The sequence below is a fragment of the Ranitomeya imitator genome, chromosome 2 (assembly GCF_032444005.1).
Source record: "Ranitomeya imitator isolate aRanImi1 chromosome 2, aRanImi1.pri, whole genome shotgun sequence".
In the NCBI taxonomy this organism is placed as follows: Eukaryota; Metazoa; Chordata; class Amphibia; order Anura; family Dendrobatidae; genus Ranitomeya; species Ranitomeya imitator.
Window position 1 is genome coordinate 426331760 of NC_091283.1, and position 13223 is coordinate 426344982.

The following is a 13223-nucleotide window of genomic DNA, read 5'->3' on the forward strand; positions in this document are numbered from 1 at the left end:
GCCAATCTGAACAAATGAGTTTTTAGGGCACGCTTAAAACTGTGGGGATTGGGGATTAATCGTATTAACCTAGGTAGTGCATTCCAAAGAATCGGCGCAGCACGTGTAAAGTCTTGGAGACGGGAATGGGAGGTTCTGATTATTGAGGATGCTAACCTGAGGTCATTAGCGGAGCGGAGGGCACGGGTAGGGTGGTAGACTGAGACCAGAGATGAGATGTAGGGTGATGCTGAGCCATGGAGTGCTTTGTGGATGAGGGTAGTAGTTTTGTACTGGATTCTGGAGTGGATGGGTAACCAGTGTAATGACTGGCACAAGGTAGAGGCATTGGTGTAACGGTTGGTGAGGAATATGATCCTGGCTGCAGTATTCAGGACAGATTGGAGCGGGGAGAGTTTGGTAAGAGGGAGGCCGATTAGTAGAGAGTTACAATAGTCCAGACAAGAATGAATGAATGAAACAGTAAGAGTTTTTGCAGAGTCGAAAGTAAGAAAAGGGCGAATTCTACAAATGTTTTTGAGATGCAGATAAGAAGAGCGAGCCAGTGATCGGATGTGGGGGGTGAATGAAAGCTCGGAATCAAGTATGACCCCAAGGCAGCAGGCATGTTGCTTTGGAGTAATGGTGGACCCGCACACGGAGATGGCAATGTCAGGCAAAGGTAGGTTAATAGAGGGAGAAAGCACGAGGAGTTCAGTTTTTGACAGGTTCAGTAAATCTCATTGATTTACATTGTACTGTAAATCAATTGCGGATCTGCAGCGTTTCTGCACCTCAAAAAAATGCTGTGGATCCGCAGAGAATCCGCAACATGTGCACATGCCCTTAATTCTGTTTCTTCGATTAAGTGCATAGGACGTAAGCGGCCACAGTGTGGATGGATGTCTAGTCCGCTGCACTTTTCTTTATCGCTTCTTTGGGGGACACAGGTAACCATGGGTGTATGCTGCTGTCGCTAGGCCAATTGGACACACTTTTGGTCTCTGTCTGGTGAATGGAGGTGTATGGTAATGTTAACGCATACGCTGAAAGCCTTCCTGGCATTATACATATATTAGCTAAGTACATTCTCCTAGTAAAGCACTATGCATGAAGAGATGATATGCAGATCACACTACAGTGTAGATCTCAGCAAAGAGCCATGGACAGGCAGATTTTCTAGAAAATGGTTCTACAGGAGAAAAAAAGAAAAATAAGGCCTCCCCTACTTGCTGTTTTTAGACGGCTCTTCTAATTTTGTCTCCCACACAAAGGGGCAGATTCATTAAGACTGATGTTGCATCTGCCAGTGTTAATGAAGTCGTGCTGCAGCACAATGTAACCTCTTACTATATTAGTTGCATCTGGTAACTGGCGTACGCCGCTGCCAGCAGAAATGAACTCCAGTCAGAGACCATTTTTTTTAGTAAGTTATTTTTCTAAAATGGCAGAACTTTTAATGAATGTGGTCAGCCCCATCCCACGTGTGCAAGGCCCATGTAGCTGGCGAAGATTGGCATATAAAAGGCAAAAGTTGCAATATTTTTGCCCAACTTCCCAGTTGTGCAAATATATTGTGACTTGTTAATGTGTTTCACGCTAGAATTCTGGCATAAGCACCTTAATGAGGGAATTTATTAGCAGGGTTCATTTTCCCTTTCATCCCTTTCACCACGAGTAGATGAAGACAAAAGCTGGTTCCAACGTTCTGCCAAATCAGGACCTGTGCCATGATATGCCACCATTGGGGCCTTGGACATTTAAGAGGCAAACAACTGCAGGAAATCTGGAGCGATCAAATCATCGTGCCTGTACAAAATCATTGCAAACATTTATGTAGTTTGTTCATGAGGCTTTAATATGTCTACACTTTGTCACAGATGTAAAAAATCAGGGGCTGTTTGCAGTTTTGTCTGTGGCCACCAGGAGACAGGCTTGTAGCTGTGATCCGCCAGTCCTCATTCACTTTCTATAGGTGAAAACCTAATGTAATAAAACCTAGAAAAACAAAAGGTCAAAAATTAGACCTTGCATTGTAAATCACTGAGTTGACACTGTTCTAAATTACAGGGATGATTTCTGTTAATCTTTAGGGCTCATACCCATTTGCGAGAAAAAGAACGGTCGATAATCTGGACCGAAAAAAATGGACGAGTGACATGCGCTGTAGGTGGGATTTTATTTTAAAGTGGATCTGTCGCTAGACAAACTGCATATATGCTTGAATAGATCTGTTAGACCAGATGAGTCTAGTATCCTTACTTTGAAAATCCATGCCAGAATGGCTGCATAATTATTTTTAAAAATGTTCCCTCCTGATATTAAAGTTGGAATTTTCGGATCCCTGCTGTAGCTGGACTCCTAAATGTCTAAGGGAAGTATTTAGAAATGTATGCAGATTGGATTGTGAAATCTGGTGACTGATTCACTTTAATAGAAAAAAAATAAAATAAAAATGTCACAAAATTGTGGCAACAAATATGGATTTTTTTTTGCTTTGAATCCAGATGTGAATGTAGAATTGCCAGTTGTAATACTAGGCGGCTTTTGTGATTACTAGCCCACTGCAACATTGTGACTACACCTGAGGCCTAGTAATGACAAGAAGCGCCCAGGATGTTGGCATTTGACTAACAGCTGAGGAACTGCCCTTGTCCAGCTGCCACGGAGCACTGACGAGGACGCTGGCCCAGGGTCCTTCAGATCTTTTTGCTCAACTCTAGTGTAGACATCACAGTAAGGCTATGTTTCCATGGTCCGGATTGGCAGCGCTTTGGACGCAGCTCCGTCCAAAGCGCCGCCAACTTTTGCACGCGCAGTGATTCCGCATTTGTTCATTGACCCATGAGGAATCACCGCATCCTATACAATAGGACGGTGATATTTATCTTGCGGAGACTGAGGATTTCATAAAATCCCATCCACTATGCTATAACATCTGGCAGCGGCGGCTATGTGCAGCGTCCAATCCGCAGCAAATACTGACCATGGAAACGTACTCTGAGGCCCTTTCCATGGGACAGCCACGTGAATCTGAAAGCTGTGCCCACCTGAGGGGACGAATGAAGGCACACGTTTGCCAGTAATACCTTGTGTGTTACCACAATCTCATGCACTTATTCACCCCCACAGTGTGCAGAACATTGTAGGACTTTATTATGCTTTGCTTATATAGCGACATTATATTCCTCAACTCTTTACAGATATTGTCATAACTGTCCCCATCGGGGCTCACAATCTAAATTTCCTATCAGTTTGTCTTTGGCATGGGGGAGAAAACCTGAGGAAACCTACGCAAACATGGGGAGAACATACAATCTCCTTGCAGATGTTGTGAGTGAGATTTTGTACTTTGGGGTTATGATCACATTGGACAGATTCAGATACTTTGTGGATTTCTTGTTATATTGGCAAAACATGTAGCTGAGATTTTGCTCAGATCTGCTAGAAACGCTGTGTTAAAAAAAAAAAAATCTGTAGCGTAAATGACATTTTGTAATTCTATTTTGTGGATTTTCACTACAGATTTTATCCTTTGCAGAGCAAGGGTGAAGTGTGTAAGAAATGTGTCACATTTTTGCAGAGACATCCGCCATAAAGGAACAGCTGCTGTAGAGACTGTACAAGGTATTTGTTGTGTATTGTGTTTAGGATCAGTGACTGTCAGTTGTGTAATCGTGAAGGGGCTTTAATCACAGGAGGACACAACGATCGTCCTTTACGTAAGAACAACTGGGGCAGAAGCCTCCTTCCTTCCCCCTTTGTCTTAAGGCTGCAGGCATAGGCAGGCCTTCCTTCAGAGCGCAGGCGACGCGGGGTTAATGCTCTGCAATTTGCAGCCTGCCAGGGCGGAAGCTGGGTTCTCGCTCTCTTTCTGTGTTGCTTTAAGGACAGCTTGGTTCGGCCTTGGAGGATGGGGGAATAAAAGGTTTGTTGAAAAGATCTGACAGCCCCAGTGCTCCTCCTGTGCCCCGGGAAGGCCCTAGCTATTAGTGTCACCGGCACTTTACCTGGATTCTCTGCTCCAAAGCTCAGGGATCAGGTCACACAGGTTTGCTTTTCTTCTGCATTTGTTTCTCTTTCTGAAATGTAACTACATACTGTAACATCGTGTCCTCTGTGTATCAGGGGGACAGTGAAGGAGATCAGAGGATTGTGTGACATTGTGAACCTAAATCTATGTGTTTGCTAATGGCCGTGTGTTTTTCTGCATTCACTTCCAGATCTGCAGCGTGAAGGCCTAGCTGAAGCCTGTCTTTCTCTGTGCACAGGATGGCTCCTGCCTGCGAGAGCTGTACAAAGATAATCACTCAGGAAGTGGCCCAGCCAATGGCCTGAAGCAGTACATGCGGATTCCCGAAAACCTCCAATCCTGCCCCGGCTTGCATCAGGGGAGTCTGATCATCAGGCTGAAGTGCCAAGCCCTTTCTGTCTGAGAACTGAGAGTCTGTCCTCCATGTTTTATAAGTATTGACATATAACACTGTAACAATGCATCCACACAGGTAAGCCAGAGCTTGTTGTGTTTTTTTTTTTTTTAGTTTATTTCCATCTTTTTGGACACTGATTTTGCAGGTTGCATCGCTGCGACTTCTCGCGCCATATTCACTAAACCAGCCAGTGTTTTACATTTTGACTTTCTGGAGGGGATCACATGGTTGGGTGCCATTAGCCAGTGATTGCTGCTGGGGTTACAGCAGTGGTGCTGGGGGGGTAACACTGCTCAAGTAACTTTTTTGGAAAGACTGGAGGGTTTCTGCACAAAGCCCCCCTCCTCCTTCCCCTGTTCACCAAGGAAGATCTCAGCATTATTGTGTATTCCTGTGTCACATGCTGCTCAGAGAAACATGGAGGCTCCCACAGCACAAGGCTTCAGCTGACGTACAGGCCACCAAGCACAGCACCCTGGCTCCCTGACCTGTTCCTAAAGGACAAAAGAAATATTAACCCAGGACTGTTACTTTTAATACCGACCACAAGAACTCTCCCAGCACTCATGCCTGACATACGTCTGGGGCCTAGCTTGCATCTGTCGGATTTTTAGAATACCACCATATCTAAAGCCTTTCTCCGGTCTATTCGTTGCCCCCGTGGATCGGCGCAGTTTGTGCGCACATGTTTTCTCTTGCTTTTTACCAATATATCATTTTTTGGTCTATATCTAATATTGTTGTGTTTTGGATATATGACTTCCTGAGGCCAGGAACCAACCAATATGGATGTCAAACAGTAAGTATGCGAGCTGTATCACTATGACGCATTTATTTATGACAACTTTTGTTAAGTTAAAGTAACACAAGTTTTCCGTAACTATAGATAGAAGCATAGAAAACCTGCCAGTGTTAAGACACACAGATGCAGTTCCTTGCTTGCAGGCCGATTATCAAGTCCTGGGATTAACCCTTTGTGGTGCAGCTGCGGATCTGGGCCTTACAAAGGGTTAATATGCTGCTCTTATTGTAGATTTGTTGGGGGGAGAGGTTTTTTCCCCCCGCATGAATATAATAAGGTAAGTTATGGAGCTCGTGTGTAATGTAAGCAGCGGTCTATTATTAGAGGCAGGAAACAAAATGGTTGCATTGCTCCTGTGTACACGATGTCCTACCCTCTGACTGCTTCATAAATCGTGCTCTGTTTTTACTTTCTGCCATTCGTGAAGCTCACACTTCTGTTGTGGATATTCATGTACTTCGAGAACAGGATTCTTAATTTTTATTAATAGTATTTTTAGATGCTCTCTGACATGACAAGTCCATATAAGTTATAACTCCAATCTCCCAGTCCTGAGAAAGGATGTAGTTTCACCAAAATAGGCCTTTTATCTTTCTATCTTTTTACTCTACATGGCAAGGTTCAGTTTTAGAATCTTAGGTGCTTATAATAAAAATTGTGTGCTAGGTCTCCCCAACGTACGATCCTAACATGAACGTGGATTACAAATGTTACGTAAAGGCTGCAGAAAGTCCCCTTAACCATCTCCTATCCACATCATGTCACAGCAGCTACTGGAAATTTCATTTTTTTAAATTGTTTTTCAGAACTTTAATTGTAGTTAAACGACTTCTCTTGTGTAATTAATTTATGAAATCACAACTCAGCAGATGGTATCTGTCACTGATATTTACCCCCACGAAGACCCCTCGGAGATGTTCCTTGTAGTTAAGGGTTTATAAAAATGGTGCCAGCGTCATTGACGTCACTGGCAGTCTCCATCTTGTTAGGACAATCGTGTCATTTAAGACACTCAAATTTTTCTTCAGCAAATGTTCTTTACCTGCTATTTTATTTATTGATAAGTTGTTTTTTTGTTTTTTGTTTTTTTTCCTCTTTTTTGCTATCCATCTCAGATTGCAGCGATGTTTCCACTCCTTTACGAAGAACATTCTTGAAGCTTTACAGTTGGGCCATTAGACACAGAGATTAGGCCAATGACCTATATGTACACACACATAAAATATCTGTATCTATCGCTCTAATGCATATATTTTGCCGTCCTATGCAAGGATATCAAAAAGAATATTCAAACTTTGAATGTATATACATTACTGCCATATATAATATACGTATAAAATGAAAGTACTTAATACACAAGTTTGCCACGACAAGACAAACATTTTTTCTTTGAGGGGACAGTTACCATTTCTATCAGCCATACCACTCTCAAGCCAAAAGCTTCCAAATTTAAAGGGCAGGTAGGATCCAATGTAAACGAGCGTCAATTGACTTGTGCAGAATTGCTAATAATCAATGTTGGTGCTAATCGATTCATAGAACCTGGTCCATCGGCCTTGTCGGGAAATTGTCGCCGCTTGACGGGAGCCCTTCTACCTCCGAGTGTCTGCTGCTCTTCTTTTGATTAGCCAGCCTGAAGTCGCAGTAGGATGGCTAATTAAAAGAACCGCCTCATGCCTATATGGCCCATGGACCAGGTCCATGTGCACCAACTTTAGTAATGATGCATTGACAAGCCGAAATCGGAACATCTAAATGTAGCATTATTCTCTAACCGTACCCCCCTATCTGATGTGCATGCAGGGGTCTTTGGGCAGCACCAGACCTTTTTGTGTTTTGAAACATGGTATCAGACTATCACAACATGCGTTTGCTCGATGGGTAACAGGCCACGGATAATGGAAACAGCCGTGCTCGTCACCTACGTAGATACATTAAAGATGTCTGCATTGCAGCAAGATGTCCGAGAGGGAGGAAGGAGCAAAGGGAAATAAATAAATAAAATTCCTGCCCTGTCAGTCCAATCCAGCTTCCGGGAATGGATTTTGTACCAATGGCGGCACAGAGCTGGTTAACAGTTGATGAATGGAGAGCGGAGAGGAGGGAAGCACTGTGATTCTATTCTAGAAGTTTCCTGTGCTGCCCCGGATCTAAACAGCTCCTTGTTACAGCGTCATAAAGGAAAAACCTGTGAATGTATTTTATGTAACCCGGACCGGGGGAAATGTCACTGACTGATTTTAATCCAGTACAGCTGATACGCCAAATTCTGTATCTGCTACGTAGGCCATCGTGTATACATCGGAAAATCTGGGCCAAAATGGGAAACATGACTACTGGATAATGATGTTTCCCATTCTGGCCCAGACTTAGGAACAGGTGAAATCGGAGATAATTACGGTATGTAAGCAGAGACCATATGTGACATAGAGTCGTGATTGTGGGGTGCAATGAGTTCTGCACAAATGGTCACTCATCATATTGATTACCTCTGACCCAGTGTTAAATGGCTGATAACAGGGAGCAATAGGCTATATCCACTTATCCTACAGACCATCTAACCCCAGTTACAATGGCTGATAACAGAACAATAGTCTATATCCAACTACCCTACGGTCAGTCTATCCTCAGCTTGCATTGGCTGATAATAGGGAATAATTCTGTCCATCTCTTCTGATAGTTGGGGCCTCTCCCCAGCCAGAGGTGGGTGATAACAGGGAGCAATTGATTACATCCTTTTATTACACAGTTGGGGCCTTTCTCCAGACAGAATTGGGTGATCATAATGCTACAGTAAAGCCCCCATACACATGAGATTGTCAGCAAAACCCACCCATATCGACTGATTTGGCCAACAGTCTCATGTGTATGGGGATGAAGGCAAATGATTGTCAGAGATGTCGTTCGGGCATGTCTGATATTCGGACTGCCGATACCAGGGTTCTCCGGCAGAGATGTTAGTCGGTGGCCTTCTCAGAGAGAACACAGGAGCGCTCTGCTGACGCATGACCATCGGCCAAATAATCAGCAGAAGCACCGTTCGTCCGACAGCCATCTAATGTATAAGGCTGGCTTCATCCTCTATCCAGCCTGAAATTGATATAATCTATTACTCTCTGTTATCAGCCATCTATTGAACAGTCAGGGCTTCTCCTTAGCCAGAAATGGGAGGTAACGGGGAGCAAAAGATTATATCCTCCTACTCTGCAGTTGACCTCTTCCCGAAGTTATGCGTATTAGCCTTGATGTTTCTTATGATTGGACTGATATGTGCGGTTATATTGGTTTATTGTGGAGGAAAGCAGAACTTGATACTGGGCCTGATGTCTTCACTGGTATTGAAATCCCTAGGAATACGAGCTACGCCATAAGTGCATGTACCTCGTCTCAGCCATCTCTCTGGTTTATTCAGCTCCCCTGCCATCTGCTTGGTAGAAGATTGGACGTGTGCCCACTGATGGCCCCTGAGGTCGGTGCTGGGAACCTGCGATATTTAGTGCAGTGGGATATCTGTAATATGAGTGTGCATATGTAACGTATAGAGGGTGCTGTGCTGGTTAGCACTTATACCCACATATACTGAAGGGCACACCAAGCCACATTTTATACTCATACCCTAACTTAAGCAAAGGACAGATTTTATGTAAAAAAAAAAAAAAAAATCTATAATAATTTCTAATATATTTTATAATTTTTCTCCTTTTCAAGATTCCTGCTTGCTGTCAGTGAATTAAAACTCTCCAATACGCCTATGCCAGACTCCTCTAGCGGCTGCTTGAGAAGAGTAGGATCAAGAGTCCAAAATCGGACATACCGGATCCTTTTCTCACCTGACATCGTGTCGGGACCCCCATATACTTTAGACTGTAGGACAACAATATTGGTGGGTTGAGACATTGTTAGTCGAATGTGTCTGGGGGCCTTAAATCTCAGGATTTATCTGCAGCATATCTGCCATATCTGAAGTTGTCCTTAGACATGAGAGAGCTGCGCAGATCCCGCATGAATCTATAAGGAGCGGGAGTCAGGCTCTCTGATGGCGGCCTATCTGGTGGAAGCTAGAGATTTTTCAGGGTCTACTATCAGATTGGGATGGAAGTGAGCTATAGCGGTGGCAGCTCTGTCCCATGACAGTGGCATAGTGTGTATGTGTCTATATGATGTGCCCTCGGCTGTAGCCGTCATCTTTGGGTGGTCTGGATTACATAGGGTCCATACAGAAGGACGGTTCGTTATGGAGGCCGCAGTATTAGAGCGAGCCTTAAGACTTTTGATAAAAGATTTATTCAGTGTTTATAACTTGCCATTTAGCACAGGTTTAGTTTGACTGGACCCCTGAAATTATATTGATGGCATTATGCTGAACTCAAGACATGTTCCTCCCATCCAACTGTCCAGGCCCCAGTCCTCCTTGATGATGTTATGTCACCACCTTTGACGACTCGCTGAGGGTTGTAGTTATTTATTTTTTTATTTTTTTTTTTACCACCCCGGATCTTAGATACCAAGAAAAAAAAGATGAGAATATTAGTTCAGAAACCAAAGTGTGTCCAATAAAACCCTGCTGTGGCCGGATCACAGGCCTCTGCTCATCCACACAGAGCTCCGACCTTTGTTCCGGCCGAGTCTGCTTTGCGATGTGTAAACCATACCGGTCTTTTCCTGTCTGAATTCTCTCTAAACATTTGGTTTTCATCTACTGTTGCTGAAATAGAAGGCGATTTTCCCCCCTTTGCTGTGGTGCTGTCGGCGGGGGAGATGGCAGCAGCAGTGTCCACATATGCCCCTATTAAATAAACTGCTTCCATTTTAGCTCCAGTGCAGGAATGGGGCAGTGCATTTACTGCCAGACGCCATTTTCAGAGCCTGCACAAGGTACATAGTCCTCGATGACTAAGACTGTGATAGGTGAGTCTTTCTGTGTCAGCTCCCATTCCTCCAGCTGCTCGTCTTTCACTATTACACAGGCTTCACATACATTTATTCACCATTTTCATGAATCCTGCTTGTATGCTGCATCATGGGGAGGATGTCAAATCTTGTATTTTCTCTATTTTTTTAGTTTTTAGACATGTCATTTATGTATCCTTTTGCCTTTCATGCAGTGTTACAGATGTGTGGCATGCAAAGCAGCCCAGATCTGTATGGAAACATTGTATATTTTTTTTCTACCAAGTCTGCAACAATTGTAATGTTGCATGCAAAGCAAAGGGAAAAGCGGGAGGAGGGGGGGAGTAAGGAGATGGCACATAAATGGTTAATTTGAAGCATTAGGAAATGAAGTGTATTCCTTGTTACCTTCTTGCCATGCATGAATTAAAGACCCTGGTAAAGGGTGCAATTAGCATTTGCCGGTTTGTTAGATGACCAATCTAATATCGATCTATACAGCTCCTTATCAATAATCGGTCCGATGTACAATCATATACGTATGCTTTTATTAACCAATGCATGTAACCCTTTCCTCATCAGTCCATGACTTCAGATGGTCAGACAACAGCAAATTCTTGTACTCTACAAAAAAAAAGATAAAAAAAATTATCCCTCCATCCTCCCCCATCAATCTTACCTCCCAGAGACGGTCTCAGTCTGGTGCAGCTTTCTCATCGGAGAGGTTATTTCAAGTGTACGTATCCATGTTGACCGAGGGGCTTTATAAACGACTGAGACGGCTGCTCTGCTCTGGATCATGTATATAGATGCTCTGCATGGGGAGGATGTCATGTATAATTCTCAGATTGTCTTGAAGGTGCCCAGGGATGACAAAGGAGACTATATGTTTATTAAAGATGTTTTTTTTTTTCCCCCTTATTTGCTCCTTTTTTTCATATCCTGATCTTGCTGGAGAGTTGCTCAGTGCAGACGCTGCTTTCCTTGCAGGATCCTGCGGGACTGGGCATGTCTGCTGAATACTGACACTGGAGGTGCAAAGTGTGCTCCTTACCCTGCACCACTTCGTATCATTAATATGGTCCGGCTGCTTCCTCGTTTATCCCTCCAGTCATATGTATGTATCATTTGGCAGTGGTACCTGCAACCTCAGAAAGCCCCCAGTGCTGCTACATTGCTCTCCTCCTTCCAGGGAGGACATGGTTAAATCTGAAGCTGTCACCTATCTTCTCTCCATCTATCACTGGATGAGATTGACACTAGTGAGAGATGCAACTTGGAGCCAGGGAACCCACATGTGTCGTATGTGGGGTCAGTGTGCTACACGGGGGGCTGTGTTTCTGATGACATGACAGGGTCACTTACCCTCTTTCTTTGTCTTCCACAGTTTGGCAGAGGAGGAAGTGAAGACTGAGCCGGAGGTGGTTGAGGGGATGGATGTCACCACACGATCCAAAGGTGAGGAGCGTTACTGCCATTTCACATCTGCTATTTTTCCTGCACATAAACTTGCAAACCAAGAGCCGGTATCCACAGCCACAACATGACACTGCTTTTACATGGTCTTCGGAAGAGGACTGGCTGCAAGCTTTATGGGGTTAACCCCTTTCACTGCTAAAGTGATTTAGCTTAATCCTCTGCAAGAGTCCGATTCAGCAGATGTGTTGTAGAGCTGCAGTTTTCATCACCCATTTTCCCTGGTTAAAAAGTCATCACAACTTTTTGTATTGAGTGGACAGGAAGATTATTCATTCCCATGGATCTATGGCCGTAATCTTTGGGAATACCCTGCAAGGTAGCAAAGGTTTGGGGTAGGATGGTAGTTGTGTAACATTTTATATGGCAGGACGTCGCTCGTCTCCATGTTTGCGTCGTTAATGAGGACCACACCAAATAGTGTTAATACATCTCCGTACCATCCTTCTTGAATACTCCTGTTGATTTTGATTGTCACCAGGTGGTCGCTACTTTGCAAACCACGGGTGATAGGTTTGCAATGTCATATGTACCATCTTTCTTTTTCCGCTTACATGTGGAGTTGCCCTTTAAGACGTACAGCTGCTGCTCATCTGCGGCTTGTACAGTCATGTCTAGTGCAGATCAGTCTAAATAATGTGCACACATCAACACAAAGCACCAAAGTAAATCTTGCCCCCATGATGTCATTACAGACTCATCCCATCCCTGTATTACACAGGTTCTTAGTGGTAGAGCCATGCTGCCCGCTCTTAAATTACTGCCATTTATGTCTCCCAGCAGAATCTGACTACTAAGCACTGTGTAAGCCTGATGTGCAGGTTCCTTCAGCCCCCTTGTTCCCATCTGCCTGGCCGGCAGTGTTTACCAGGCACCATTTTGTTTACTTCCTCAGCAATGTCCTCAAAATGGTGGGTAGAAAAAATCTTGGCAGAGGTCTGCTGTTCCCAGGCCGAGTGCGTGTTTGCTTTATCTGCTGCAGCCCTCACAGATGTGATCCCCTGTCATCTGCTGACGACGTGACACCACTGAAGCCCGGTTGCACTTCATTGATCAGTATACTGTGATCTAGCGTTATGTTAATAACCGGTAAGACTTTTCATTGTCCCCTTTATCCTTAGAAATGTTCACGTGGCTCTTTCTGATCGGTGTTAAGATGCCAGGAGATGGGCAGAGGTGATGAGGATTCTTCCGAGAGGGGCATCAACTGACCCTGAGCGCTGATGAACCCCCTCCTCTTTACCCTGACTCCATGGCTTTCCAATGCAGAGATGTTAATACACAGTTAACCATCACAGAGCTTTCCCGAGTTCCTGAACCTGACTAGTGTTGTAGCGTATTGCTTATACCCCTTTAATGGCGGAATATACAAATATTAAAGAGCAAGTACTGGGACCACCAACACAAAGCAAAGGTGTAACACCTTGAGCACAACTGTGTATTATTGTGTCTTAGATTTCGCTGTTATTTTCATGATTAAACATTGACTAATAATTGCTTGGACTTTGAGCGTGCATGGCCCACCTCACCTGGCCACGGATACTACTGTGAAATTCTTTTAATTTGACATTTGCTAGCCTAGAAAGCACAATAATCCAGCTCTTATAAGTAACACAATGGCAGTATAATGCTGGAAATCTTATAGA

General features: G+C 43.9%; 1 protein-coding gene across 11 annotated transcripts in view; it reads left to right on the plus strand.

The window, feature by feature from the left end:
* The first annotated feature begins 3755 nt into the window (after positions 1 to 3755).
* Positions 3756 to 13223, plus strand: part of ZMYND8 (zinc finger MYND-type containing 8) — a 73911-nt gene continuing 64443 nt past the window's right edge. For 4 of the 11 annotated variants that reach the window (XM_069750851.1, XM_069750844.1, XM_069750846.1 and 1 more), the window contains exons 1-3: positions 3784 to 3907; positions 4203 to 5208; positions 11489 to 11559. In XM_069750851.1, the coding sequence (XP_069606952.1) occupies positions 5195 to 5208; positions 11489 to 11559 (85 nt within the window). In that variant the 5' untranslated portion in view covers positions 3784 to 3907; positions 4203 to 5194. Of the gene's footprint in view, positions 3908 to 4202; positions 5209 to 9918; positions 10120 to 11488; positions 11560 to 13223 lie in introns of those variants that run through there. The other 7 variants (XM_069750853.1, XM_069750845.1, XM_069750849.1 and 4 more) reach the window with 2 other exon arrangements.